Source organism: Acinonyx jubatus, chromosome D4 (assembly GCF_027475565.1).
Source record: "Acinonyx jubatus isolate Ajub_Pintada_27869175 chromosome D4, VMU_Ajub_asm_v1.0, whole genome shotgun sequence".
Taxonomy (NCBI): Eukaryota; Metazoa; Chordata; class Mammalia; order Carnivora; family Felidae; genus Acinonyx; species Acinonyx jubatus.
The window spans coordinates 53,488,206-53,502,981 of NC_069391.1; the positions used below are offsets into that span (position 1 = coordinate 53,488,206).

At 43.5% G+C, this 14,776-nt stretch overlaps 1 protein-coding gene across 4 annotated transcripts in view; it reads left to right on the forward strand.

Annotated features, from left to right (window-relative positions):
• FREM1 (FRAS1 related extracellular matrix 1) overlaps nucleotides 1–14,776 on the forward strand; it is a 309,646-nt gene that overhangs the window by 169,076 nt on the left and 125,794 nt on the right. For all 4 annotated transcript variants that reach the window (XR_008291182.1, XR_008291181.1, XR_008291183.1 and 1 more), the window contains 4 exons: nucleotides 5,396–5,922; nucleotides 10,507–10,601; nucleotides 12,733–13,034; nucleotides 14,399–14,595. Coding sequence is in view for 1 of the 4 variants with exons in the window: in XM_053205086.1 (XP_053061061.1) it covers nucleotides 5,641–5,922; nucleotides 10,507–10,601; nucleotides 12,733–13,034; nucleotides 14,399–14,595 (876 nt within the window). In the remaining 3 variants the exon portion in view is untranslated. The remainder of the gene's footprint in view (nucleotides 1–5,395; nucleotides 5,923–10,506; nucleotides 10,602–12,732; nucleotides 13,035–14,398; nucleotides 14,596–14,776) is intronic.

Sequence of the window (14,776 nt, forward strand, 5' to 3'; positions counted from 1 at the left end):
TTAACATAAAGAATACATGCTCCTCAGGTTAAACCCAATGTGTAATTATGAAGTAAATACTAGCTCACATTCCTTACCCCCCTCCTCGAGGAAATGTTACTAAATTACTTTCTTCTGTTCAGGAAATTTACCAAGAAAGAAAGTTTGATTGCAGAAACAGTTTTGAATTTTTATAAGGAAGCACTCAAAGCCAAGTGGTGCACCACTTTTCAGAACCTCTTTTCACTCCTTTTTATTGGCTCGTACAGATATTACTTAGAATACCTGATTTCCGCAAAAAGGAAAAAGGCAATGGTGAGACGCGGTCCGTAGGAACAGACTGGCTTTGCAGCCATGACATCAGGAGTTTGAAATGCTGAGAAGCAGCTGAACCACACAAACCAGCTGAGACAGGATTTGTTGCTATTGCAGGGTGAAATTAAATCTAAACTGGCTAAAAGTCAGTTTACAAGCTCCCTGGAAGAATTTAGCCACCTTTCTGCTTCTACTTTCCAGTGTTCCGATGGATTCCGATGGATTCTCCTGCTCCCAGTGGGTGCTCATATCAGCAGGCTGAGCAGGCTGCGGGCAGACGGATTCTCAGGATCGGACTTGGCCCTATGCTGGGACCAGAAAATGGGGTTCTCAAGAAGAGCTATGTCAGGGTTTTGCCAAGTAAATGTTGGTTACCTCTGGATGCTGTAATTTTGTATCAGAGACAAGATAATTACTGCCATCTAATTGGGGGGGAGATTAAAGACCCAGCATCATCTGTGAAACCTTGTGTGATTCGGAGCCTTGGTTTCTTTTAAATTTTTTTTTTTTACGTTTATTTATTTTTGATAGAGAGAGACAGAGCATAAGTGGGGGAGGGGCAGAGAGAGAAGGAGACACAGAATCCGAAGCAGGCTCCAGGCTCCGAGCTGTCAGCACAGAGCCCGATGCGGGGCTCGAACCCACAAACCGCGAGATCATGCCCTGAGCCGAAGTCGGACGCTCAACCGACTGAGCCACCCAGGCGCCCCTAGAGCCTTGGTTTCTTTTGCAATTGTTCTATGGCTTTTGTTTGGTTGTTTGCTCTTTTCTTCTCCATCTGTTTATCAGAATCCTCTCTCTCCCCTCCTCTGCTGCCTTCTTCAAGTGAGAAATCAGAGCCGTCTTTTCCACGGAATGTCCACGTGTTTGGTTTTCCCCAACCCCAAGAGAAAAATACAAGAGCAAAATTCAAATGTAAATAAAACATCAATACAGCATGCTCTTTTTGATCTTCATTGAGCCTAATTTTGCAAACTTCATCCAGGCCCCTTTGATTGAGGGATGTTTGGTTTTGAGCTTGGAAATTATCACTCTTGCACCCTTCATTTCCTCCCAGCTGTGTTGCTTCAGGTTGTTTCCGAAATATTGGAATTCAGTTTTTACTACTAGAGCGTGTCTTAAGATTACGAGGAAGAAAAAGAATAAACGAGAATGTGAGTAGAGCATACTCTGTTTGGCTTGTGCTGAGCCTGATTCTGCTGTCTTCACCAAGGCCCAAGTCCTGCCATTCTGTTTTTCTCCAGACAAGCTTTACTCTTATTCCTTTGATATACTTTGTAAAAATAATGCTACATTTGTATGGGGCTTAATAACTAGAATATTTCCACATGGATTATTTCATTTAGTCTCACTGGGAAACTGGAAACGAGAGGACGGATAGCTCCATTTTTCAAAGAGGAAACTGATGTTCATCAGAATCCAGCTTTGGGGGCATCTGCATGGCACAATCAGTTGAGCGTCTGCCTCTTGATTACCGCTCAGATCATGATCCTGGGGTTATGAGATCGAGCCCCACATCTGGCTCCGTGCTGAGTGTGGAGCCTGTTTAGGATTCTCTCTCTTCCTCTCTCTCTCTCTGCCCCTTTCTCGCACTCGCACTCTCTCTCTCCCTAAAAAATTAAAAAAAGAATAGTAAGAAAAAAATAACAGGATCAAGATTCGAATCTGTATTTTTGGAATTCAGGTCTACTATTTCCATATCATTGTGGCTCAGGGAACCACAGAAATAGATTTCCTCCTCTTTCTCTTGTCTCTTCCTTATGGATAAACATTAGGATCTTGGTCTGTGTACTTAATATGATATAATTAGAATAAGCTATGGTCCCATATGCTATTAGGTGAGAAGACACAATATTTAGCTGATGAGTGACTAAATTAAATTAATAGAAAAACCTGAAGACTCAGGTGATTGACAGTTCAGTCATGAGTACCAAAATAAACCCTAAATAACAGTCGGTTAAACAAGAAAGAAGTTTACATTCTCTGCCATGTAAAATTCTGGAAGAATGGGCTGGTCTGGTGACTCTACTTTGCAAATGTCCCAGAGACCCAGGCCCCTTCTAGTCCACAGCTCTGCTAGCCTATGGTGTGGCCCTACCTCTTGTGTGCAAGGAAGCATCCTCAAATCTGGGCAGCAGGATGGAGTGAATCATAAAAAATAGATCCATAAATAAAAATAAACATTCTCACCTTCATGAGGGAGACAGTAACAAAAAATACAGACAAGCAAATGAATTGTTAGATGGTGAGGAGGGCTAAGGTTAAAAACATAGCCGAAAAGGATGCTGGGGGTGGGAGTGTCATCATACTAAGGGGTGGTTAGGTGTGGTACGGTGCAAATGTGACATTTGATGGAAAACTGGAAGGCGGTGAGGTGGGAAGAAGGATATCTGAGGCAAGAATGTTCCAGAGGGAACAGCAAATGGGAGGGGTCTGGATGGGAGCAAGAGGAAAAGGCTAATCTTAATTTATTTGAGGAAAAGCAAAGATACTAGTGTGGCCAAAGCAGAAGAAGTAATGGGAAGACAAGATGAGAAGAGAGGAGTAAGGGAGAAACGTTATATACATTGTTGCCTCATGGCTTTTATTTGAAGATGAGAAGCCATTGGATGTTTGGGGTGTGGAAATGACCCAAGTAATATTTAATAGGACCCACGGCTGCCACGATATGTTTTGGAGATGAGTGCATTCAATTTATATTGCAGTATAAACAAATTCCTACAAATGCAATGGCTTAAAACAACACAGATTTCTTATGTCACAGTTTACATTGGTCAGGAGTCTGGTCACAGCTTACCTGGGTTCCCTGCTTCAGGCTGCATTCAAGGCGTCCACTGGTTGCCAGTCTTTTTTTTTTTTTTTTATGTTTATTTATTTATTTTGAGAGAGAGAAAGAGAGAGAGCATGAGCACGAGCGAGCAAGGGGCCAAGAGAGAAAGGGAGAGAGGATCCCAAGCAGGCTACACGCTGTCAGCCCAGACCCCCATTTGGGGCTTAATCTCATTAATGGTGAGATAATTACCTGAGCTGAAATCAAGAATCTGATCCGGCCACCCCTGGGCACCAGTCTTATTTGGAGGCTTGATTTGGGATGAATCTTCTTCCTAACTAATTCAAGCTGTTAGCAGAATCTATTTCCTTCTGACACAGGAGCTCACGGAAGCTTGCTTCTTCAAGTTCAACAGGAGAGCCTCTAGCCCCAGTCTGCGGAGATTCTTACATTACATAGTGTAACCATGGGAATGACATCCCATCACCTGTGCCTTATTCTGTTGGTTGGAAGCCTCACAGGTTCTGCTGTCACTCAAGGGAAGGGAGCTTCTGGATGTTAGGAGGCTGGGATTATTGGAGGTCACCCAAAGGCGTGTTCACTGCAATGACAATAGGACTTTGTTACTATTGTTTGGATGTAGACCTAACACAGAGACAAAGGAGAGAAGAACTGAAAAAGTTGGATGCCATTAACTGAGATCCGGGAGACGGAGGGAGGGAGGGAAAACCAAGAGCACACATTTGGCAACACAAAGAATGAGATACCCGTTAAATGTCCCTAGGGAGATGTCATATAGACAGTGGCATATGGAATCCAGAATTAAGGGAGGAGATTAGAGATATAAATTTGGGACTCATTAGCATATAAGAGGTATTTAAAGCCAAGGAATGAGATCACTAGGGTGTGAAGGTAGGTAAAAAACATGTCCAAGGACTGGACCCTAAGCTCCCTCCATTAAAAAGTCAGGGGATCAGGGAAGAAGCAGTAAAGGAGAAAGGAGGTAGGTAATAGTGAGATAAGAGGGGTGCACAGAGCATGGCATCTCCCTCTTCTCTCTGAACATGCTGCGTTTTTTGAGTAGTCTTGGTTGCCGAAAGCGCATTGAAACTGGGGTTGACTTTGTAATGAAGGTTCAACAACCGGGTTTACGTTTGTGCCCAAATAAGCCAACCTAATTCAGCCGGAGTGTGGCCAACACTGTCAGTGGGAGTGTGGGAACTGTTTGAGTCAGTTTGAGACTGACACCATAAAAAAAAAAAAAAAAAAAAAAAGCTGCTCTATAAAATGTACACCCTCCTCAGATATCAGGTGACACATGTCACGTGCTACCTCAAAAGTGAAAGGTTTCAAACAATGACAAGGGAACGAGTCTTCCCTTGATGTATTAGATGTGAATTTTTGTGTACGCCTTTTGATCAAACACTTATTTCAGTATCCATTGGTTATGTACAGAAATTGATTGACATCATTAAAATGTAAAGACCCCCTACGGGCATAAGAAACCACCATTGGTTCACCCAATCATACCCTGAACTTAAGGATATATTGCAATACATTGTACTTGGTAGAGTCTTGTCTGTTGTTAGGGAACACAGAGAAATAATCTTGAAATTCTAAAGCGGTTGAAGTAGAAACAAAGACCCCATTTGTGCAAATTCAGTACATTATAATGTAATTAGCATCATAGATAATACGAATATGCATGTATACACCGAGTTAGCTGTATCTGTTGAAGCTATGTAACTTGATCCCTACTCCCTTTTACATGTAAACAGAAGTCCAAATGTTCACTTAGAAGATCGAATCTGTTCTCCAATTTCCACCCAAGTGTTTCTCAGGTGTCTCCTTGCCCAGCAAAGTCATAACTGTGGCAGGCGACAGATTAGGAGGCTTGTTTCTTATCTGGATAGAGATGATTTAGAATTAATCAGCTTTTAAAACAGTGTGCAAATAACCGACAGCTCTCTTGTACAAATTAGGCTGTAGTTCTCATTGAACTGACGAGGAAACAGAGCAGAGCTCAACTCCCTCTGAACGCGGTGACCAAACACTGCACTTGGGCAGTGAGGCTGGCTAGCTCCTGTTGGACCACACAAGTGACATCCCAACTGGGGCATGTCGAGCTTGGAAGCAGGAGTTACAGGCAGCGTAATGAAACGGCCTCCTTGCCTTTCAGATGGGCTGGAGGTCAAGTTCGTTTATTTGTTTTTAATTTAGCTGAACTTAGAGGCGGGTTGAAAGATGCCTTTGCCGGCAGGGATCTTTTGAATAGCTGCACAAACCTTTTGGTCTCTGTCGCTTCCCTCCAACCTCTCCTCTCGTTTGCAGGATTAGAAAAGCACTTGGGAGGCACATTCATCTTGCCGGCGTTGTCAGGAGTGATCAGCGAGTTTTATTAAAAGCCCCGGGACTGCCTGAAAAGCCTCCTTGTCTGAGTTTGAAATGAAAGGGGCATGTTAAGATCTTGGGGCACACTGTCGGGACCCCTTGCCCTGCCCCTTGGACTATGAGCTAACATCCCTGGGGGAAGCACAGAAGCCCTCCTTTGTTGAAGGGATTTCGCCGGTGGACAAATGGAGCTGGCCCCTGACAGCATGAGCTCTCGGAGTTGGGGAGGGCCCCGTGCCCTGCCGCCGCTGCTGCTGCTGCTGCTGCTGCTGCTGTTGCTGCTGCCGGGCTGGGCCGGCCCCACCTTCATCAGTGTTAACCGTGGGGTCAGGGTGATGAAGGGCAGCTCTGCCTTCCTGTTGGGGGATGACCTGAAGTTTGCCATCCCCAAGGAGAAAGATGCTTGCAAAGTAGAAGTCGTGATGAACGAGCCAATGACCCAGAGGGTTGGGAAACTCACTCCACAGGTAGGTCGTACCTGAGATTTTCTATTAAGTGTGTGTGTGTGCGTGTGTGTGTGTGTGTGAGAGAGAGAGAGACAGAGACAGAGACAGAGACAGAGAGAAAACAAAGCAGTGACAGCCTTCCAAGGGCTGAAGTGGACAGTCTCTTGTGCGGTGTGATATGGTCAGTCTTTATGGGATTATTCCTGCCCCAAGTGACTTCATCCATTGCTAGTCAGGGTGCCTTTGGATAAGACATCAGGATTTCAAGATGTGTTTTAGGCCACACTTGTGACCGCAGGATAGCAAAAGTAAAACGTGAAGACATTTTCATCTCTGTCCATCACTTGAACGTTCCCTTAACTAGGAGGACAGACATGGAAAAAAGAGGTGAAAATACTTCACTTTAAATATTCACTATTCTTCAAAGTGCGTGGGTGGCTCAGCCAGTTAAGTGTCCGACTTCAGGTCATGATCTCACGGTTCGCTTACGGCCCCGGTTTGCTAGTCTGAGCCCCTCATCCGGGCTCTGTGCTGGAAGCTCAGAGTTTGGAGCCTGCTTCGGATTCTGTGTCTCCCTCTCTCTGCCCCTACCCAACTCATGCTCTGTCTCTCTCTCTCTCTCTCTCTCAAAAAAATGAATAAACATTTAAAAAATTAAAAAAAATATATTCATTGGTCTTTAAAAATGTCTGTCAAAAAAATATTTCCCTTTAGTCAAGACCTTGGAGACCTTGTCATTTAAGAGCACTCTATGCACAGTCCTTTTGTAGGATGAAGAGTTACTTTCTAATCCATTGGATTTTAAAAAGTCTGTGTTATATTGTATTTGCTTAAAGTAGGAGTTTATCTCTGTACAAAATAGGAAATTGCTTCTGGTTTCCTTACTTGTTCCTACTGTGGTTTAACTTCCATTGCAGACAAGTTTGAGAATATTCAGCACCGGCTGCTGCTGCTGCTTCTGGAAAAATACCCATTATTTGTGAACTGTGAACATGAATCTTCGTCTCCATTTGGCTAAAGAATCATATTGCAGGAAGTTATTCAACAGTGGTACTAGATGTTGTAGAGATGGGCTGGCGAGACTTAGATAGATGCTAACTCAAGTGGACATCTTTACTGCACTCAGAGTACAGTCCGATTCAGAAACCTAACAGAATTCTATGGAGGGTTCTCACTTAGGGAGTATTCCTGAAGTGATAGCAACCAAATGTCTCTCTCCAATTTCCCAGGAGATTTTCTTTTGTAAGTCCGAGCATCCAATGGGCACCTGAAACCCGTCGGTACACAATAATGGCCCTCGCTCCGAAGGGGTTGTATTCCCAAGTGTTTGGTAATTGCAACATGACTTGCACTGTGGAAGTGTGTTTGATTGAAACTTACCAGTTGGGGAAGGAAGAGAGACCTGGGATAGCTCATATCCAGGGCCCAGATGTGCTTAATGCAATGAGTGGGTGACATGAATAAGTCAGCTGCAGAAAACGGAGTCCCAATTTCCGGAGTTAAAAGCACCTCCTTGGAGTTGTGGAGAGTAATGTAGGACCCTAATCCTAGAGCTGCACAGATATATGTGGGTGCCTTATAAAGACTGATGAACTCATCATTTGGAACCCTTCCAATCAACGTATTTTTAAAAACTGTTCAACATTTATTTAGAAGTGAGGCTGAATATCTTGTGGGGGAAGAGAAAACAATTCTTCCTGGTGCCCACTGGGGCAACCTGTGGTCCATCTGTATTCAGCTCTGGCCCCAAGCATGGCAATTTGGGGAGAATATACTGTTACTTAAGCCAGTCTCTGAGACATATCCTCTCCCAGTCCCAAATAGCCTGTGACTTATACACACACACATATAGTACTTTCTCTGAAAGTAACGAAACTGTCTCCATTATTTATTTTTGGTGCCATTTTAATGGTCTTCACTGTTTGGCCGGCTCTGCGATACCAGAGGGCAAAAGGGGATCTAAGTTACTACAACTAGGTGAAACGCTTGTTTTCTCATAAGGATCGGAATAGTTCTCCAAGTCATCTCCATTCCAAACATTCTCAGATTTTAAGGCAAAAATCCAGTTACTAGGAAGAATATGGAGCAGAAACAACATGCCTGCCTGGTTGAGGCAAGTCTGGATGGGTAGGCTGGGGACGGGGCTCTGAAAAGTCCCAGGTTGTCCCCTCGTGTGCTGTGGCTTAGTGTAAGAAAATGTTCCGTGAGTGCATTTCCGTGGGTAAACCTGGTGTCTCAAATGGATTTAAATGGTCTACAGAAAATGTGTGACTTACAGCTTCTAAAATTTATTGTGTGAAAAAAGAGGCCATTGAACTGTGGAACTTGATTATATTTCTGCCAAATATTAGAATTTTGTACCATAAGGAAACCTATATATCCAGAAAACTTTGTTTCTCAAATTGCCAGGTGATCTTCCCCGTTTGTGATGATACTTTCAACAGAAACCAGATTCCTAAGTAAAGTCTGGCTTTTTTTTTTTTTTTTTTTGGAATGTGTGCTTATTTTCAGTGCAGCCCTCCCCAGGGATTTATTTCTTACGGCGTTTTTGAAATTAAGCATAGCCAAATGCGTGTGCACACACACAAAGCCTAAACATTATTCTTTAATAGCACTTACCAGTAAGTCGAAAGCAAGGCTTATGTGAACCCATTTCTAGCAAGATGACTGTATTAACAACACCCCACTGTGTAATGAACGGTTTTATTTGATTTGCAGAGAAAATGTTTTGTTTAACATCTGTTCAATTAGTGTTTTCATTTCATTACTGAAGTTTGTCTTAGGACCAACAGGTTCATTTTCCTATTGGATATTTGGAAAGGGATTTCAACTGGCGCATGCTAGTACCTTCTGTTTAGATAACCCTCTTGATATAGTCAATTAGATAAGGTCGGTGGCAATATGTTTTCCTCATGTTTTAGGATGAGACTGCCTCACGCACAGCACTTCTCACACCTGTTTCAAAGCAAGAAATTTCCTGGGTGGAAAGCACCTCAGTGTAGAGCTGAGCTTGCTTTTTTGACTAGGAAATACAGCAGTAAGAGAACATCTCTAGTTTAAACCAGTTTACTGTCATTAAAGTGAGTAATGAGTTAGGAATGTGTGACAACTTAATTATAAATTGTAATTGAAAAGCAGTTGATGTGGAACAAACCAAGGCTAGACAGTAATTAGAAAAGGATTTAGCTCTCCTTTGTTTTAGTTGGTAAATTTATGGACAATTATGGTTGTCGCCTTTTATAAAAGGAAAACATATTACGAAACATAAAACAGATGTTTCTTTTAACAAAGCAGATTGTCCCTTTATCACCATGACTATTTGTCAATGATATGGGGAAGGTCTTTCCTTTATCTCCTTGTTGTCAGTTAAAAAGAGGAACCAATGATGTCTGTGGGAAAAGAAGATCATTGGTATTAGTAATAAAGTCTTCTCAGGGAGGATGATGTCTGTAAATGATTGAGCCTGTGACAAAGTATGAGCTAAACACCGTGAACTCAACAGTGATGGTGTGCGAATGCCTCAAGGGTATTTCTTAATCCTCTACCAAATGAGATTGGGCAGAGCAAGAGTCATGGTGTGATGGGGATAGAAAATTCTTCTTTTAAAAATTAGGTTTCCCCAAACACAACAGTGAGCAATTTCCTTAATGGTTCTGAGTGAGGTGATACAGTTAATGATAATTTTATTTCATACAAGAAATTACCTTTAGTTTGCTCTGTGTCTCATCAACCATTTCCGCTATTATGTAACCAATAACACAGCCTTTTGCAAGTGTATGAGAAACACGTGTGGGTTGTGTTTGGCCCCGATCAACCCCAACGCTGTCCATAGTCAGTGGTTCCAATTTTGAATATGAAAGTGCTCTCTGGAAAAGAAAGAAATGAAAGGAAAAGAAAACCTGCATAATATTTATAATACAGTGTGTTTGAGGGGTAACGCATGCCTTTTCATGCATACACCCAGGTAGACCTCTCTAACTCAATTGTTATGAACCCCTGAACATTGTGGGTGTATAATATTTTGATAAATGGAATCATATTTAAATTTTTTTAAAGCTTATTTCTTTATTTCGAGAGAGACAGAGGGAGGACGGGCAGGGGAGGGACAGAGAGAGAAGAGAAAGAGAATCCCAAGCAGGCTCTGGACTGTCAGCGCGGAGCCTGACGCAGGGCCGGGACTCGCCAACCGGGAGATCATGATCTGAGCCGAAACCAAGAGTCAGACACTCAACTGGGCCACCCAGGCACCCCAAATGGAACCATATGTTAAGTGTATTATAGGCTATAAAAATCATTGTATCAAGAGATAATTACTTCTTAATATATCTGCTTGATCTGCTTAGATTTTCATAATTTCGATATTCTCAAAATAAGACACATCTGTATGAAAGCAGGATGGTGAGTGGGCACAGGGGCGGGTAGAGGGGCACACTGGGTGGTGGTGGTTACAACGTGCACACACACGCACGCACACACACACACACACACATGTGCACACCCCACTCACAGGCCATAATTTCCCCAGGCAGTATTCCACTGCCAGAAAAATCAAATCTTGTACCATTTTTTTTCACAAATATTTATCCATTTTTTCACACGAACTAGGTCTTTGACTGCCATTTCCTTCCTAATGAAGTAAAGTATATTCACAATGGTTGCCCGATTCTTGACGAAGACACAGTGAAGCTTAGACTTTACAGGTAAGCAGCACACATAACCATTCTGTGTACTTCTTAAGGCTTTATTTCTATAGATAGATATTGTCATGGGGCTAGTTACTAGATTCCAAAGAAGACAGTCATCAGTAGAAATTGAGGACCTAAGTAGATGAGGCAAGAATTATAGCTGACTTTCAATTACCTTGATTTGTATCATCTTCCTGGCGGCTTTTCTGTAGCAAATTTCTGTCCTGCTTCCCTTCAGGGGATCACCTCCGGTGATCCACCTTCTTACTTCTGACAGGAAGTGAAAATTGCAAAATACAGATTCCTAATGAGAAGTAGGAAAATATATTCCAAAGCTGAATGGTATTCTTCATTCTGATTATCAGCCGCTTAGTTCATAAGTAGTACAGTAGCTTCTAATTTTAAACACACTAAATGATAGAAGTGTTAAGAAAATCAATGATAAAGTTAAGTGCAGAGTGACCATGTGACCCAGTGGTTCTACTCCTAAATGTACAATGAGAGGAATAAAAACCTATATTTTCACTTGTCCACAAATCTTCACTGTAGCATTATTCGTGATATCTGAAAAGTTGAAATCCTAACTGATGAATGTATAAGCCGAATGTGGCATATCCAGACACTGGAATGGTATTCAGCCATGCAACGGAATGACGATCTGATTCAGGCTACAGCATGGATGGACCTTGAACCCATCATGCTCAATGAAAGAAGCCAGACACGAAAGGTCACATACCTTTTCATTTATATGCAGCGTCCAGAAAACACAAATCCAAAAACACAGAAAGATTAGTGGTCGCCAGGGGCGGGGGAAGGGCACATGGGGAGTGACTGTTAATGGCTATGAATTTCTTTTTGGCGTGATAAAAACGGTCTGGGATTAGATAGTTGTGATGGTTGCACAACCTTGTGAATATACTAATAACCACTGAGCTGCATACTTTAAAAAGCTGCATTTGAGGGTATATGAATTATAGCTCAGTAAAAAATTAATTTAAAAAGGAAGCTCATGGTTATGGTATTACTCACTTCATAGAGGTGACTGACAATTCAGTAGATGGGATAGGCTTTTAGATAGTTTTTTACTTATTTTTGTTGCTGTTACGAATATTTGGCTAAAATATCCTAGTGTGTATTTCCCTGAAGTACTACCGTAACACAAAGCGTTTTGTAGAGGACGCTGGAACAGTGAATCATCCTATAGACACTTATGATCACCTGCTATAGCTCACGGCCCTACGCTGGGCATAGGAAACCCGAAGGTGAGGATACATGGACTTTGCGTGCTCCGAGGCTGACCCAAAATAAGGGCAGGTACTTGTAATGCAAAACAAGTCTTGAAAGAGAGGCTGGAACAAAATGCTGTGCTCAAAAAAAGAAACAATACCCGAGGACTCCTTATAACCAGCACACTGGGTGGTGGTTTGATCTTTCTACGACTGCAGAGTTAGAAAACGAACTTCGGACAGCTTGCCTGGAAGGGCTGGAGAAGCTGATGAGTTCTGACTGCTCCCACTCCTGGAGTTTCCAAGGGGCGCAGAGGGTGCAGGAGCAGGGCCAGAGAAGGGCTGAGGCAGAGGAGCTGCTCTTCTTGGTCTCGAGGACATTCGAAATAGAATATTCAGAGGAGGTGGAGGCAGAAAAATCAGAGAACATGCTTGTTCCCTCCTCACCTCCTCTTCGGCCCCTTTGGCAAGCTACGTGGCCTTTGTGCCTCGCTGTTCTCACCTGTAAATGGAATTGACAGTGCCTCTTGTGGGTTTCTGAAGAGCAAGAAGATGTTGATGCTGCAGAAACTCCTCACCCTTTCACTCCTGAATCACAATTCGGTCCATAAACTGCACGAGCTTGATACTCTTAAATGATACATGTGCTGGGAGTGAGATTCTGAGCTCCCAGAAGTCATTACATATCAGTACGGATGACGGGTTTGAGAGAAGGTGTTGAAAGAAAGATCCTGGGGATGGAGATGGTGGGAAAGGGAGTCGACACCAAGCTAAGGAGATGAACGGACAAGGACAGAGATTGGGAGTAGAAATCCAAACTCTTATAAAGGCAATCTTTAAGCTTCAAAGCAAGTCAGTTCACAGATACCAGAAGTATCTGAGCACCAGTACATATTGCCTTTGCTCCGTTCTCTCCACAGATTTACTGAGACGGATACCTTCATGGAAACCTTTATCCTGCGGGTCTATCTCCTGGAACCAGACTGTAACATCATCCGTATGAGTAACAACGTACTGGAGGTGTCCGAATTCTATGGCCTGTCCCGAGCCATTGATAAGAACGTGCTCAGATTTGACTACGAGGGGGCGGCCGGCCTGGAGTGCACAGTCAGGCTGGATCCTGTGGGAAGCCGGCTGCCAGCCCACGGTCAGGTGGTCCTGCTGGAGCCTCGGCCAGAAAAACCTCGTGGAGATCAGCCGCACAGTTTTTTCCCTGAATCTCGTATGTATGTTTGAATACTTATCTGAATGTTACGAGAACTGATGTATCTGGAAATAGTCATTTTCCACTGGGACAAAAAGTTGGACTTGATCTAAGAACGTGCTGCTGGTTGAAACATGTCAGTTAGTGGGGAAGAGTACGCACTTGGGGATCCATACGACCTGGGTTTGAAAACTGCCTCTGCTATTTCTTTCCTGGGTGATTTTAGGTAAGTTACTTAACTGCGTCAAGCCTCTGTAAAAGGAGTAAGGAGAGTACCTGCCTCACAGGGTTGTGGAAAGCTGGAGTACATGAGGTCCCGTGCACAAAGTGTGGTTCACACCATGTCTGGCTCATAGCAAGTGCTCCGTAATTGTCAGCTGTTATTATTCATGGTAGCAATGGCACGGGTCGTGAGAGTAGTTGGTGTATTTATTAAACACTGTTTGATTATGAATAAGTCTGATGTAGAGCATAGCGGTAGCCATGGTTTAAATCAGGAAGAGTTGATGGACAATGTTCCTTCTGTTATTCATTTCATCAGTATATTTTGGGCACCTCCTATATGCACAATAGTATTCTAGGCATTATGGGAAGGCCAAGAAATAGAAGGGATAATCACAGTAATGCCTTGAATTTGGGCCTCAATTTACAGCTAAAGGCAGGCTAGCACACGAAGTGCTCTTGTTTAGGGTTCACAACCATCTGGTTAAGATAGAATACTCATTTTGTACGTCAGGGGAATGTACAGAAGGCCACTGGAAAAGTGAGTGGCCTATGTGTGTCATTTACCCCACAAGAGTGAACTATGAAGCCGGGCAGAGACAGAGAGACTATGGCAAAGATGATTATGGTTTTTAGTGGGAGAGATCAGGTTGGTTGAGGTGGTTACAGAGTATTTAAAGGGGGGTTAAGAAAAGGACTAAGCGGACCTGGAAGGGTGTCTGGACTTGAGGGTGTGACGAGCACAGCAGGGAGAGAATTTCAGCGAGTAGAACAGCCTCAGAGAGACCACATGAAGAAGCCATGGAAGCGGATGCAGTGAAGGAAGGCCTGTGCTGGACGATGGGAGGCAGTCGTGACCCAGAGGCCTATCTGTCAAGGATATTCAAGCACCAGAACATGCATTTTATGATTTTTTTTTCTCTCAGTGTGACTTTTGGTGGGCAAGGATCTCAGGAGACAACTGGTCAACTATTCTTTTCAGTAAAAGAAACAACAGGGTTCTAGAACAATGCCAGCCCTCTCCGTGAATGACTAGAGGGTGTATGAGGGTGTTCGTGAGGCAGTGAGAGGGAATAAGTATCCATGGGAGGGAGGGTTAGTTTTTTACATTTCACAGTCATGCTCAAGTGACTCTCTTAATTCAGTTCTGTCCATTCTAGAACTGGGAACAGACCTGAAGTGTCCAGGTGGAAGCTGTAGCCTGGGCCTGAAGAAAGCAGGAAGTATCAAAGTGAGCTGTGAGGAGTTCCTGCTGATGGGGCTTCGTTACCAACACACGGACCCCCCTTCTCCCAACATTGATTACATCTCCATCCGGCTGGACCTCACAGATGGCAGGAGTAAAATCGTATACAAGGTAGAGTTCGGGGTTCTGTGTCTGTCCCCCACCGCAGCAAGAGAGCCACCTCCGTGGAGCTGCTCGTGCTGACTGCCATGCCGGGACAGACAGCTCCTGGGCCATTGCGGGTGGGACCGCCCAGTAACGCATGAGAACTGCAGGCTTGTTGGGGCGCCCGGGTGGCTCAGTCGGTTAAGCG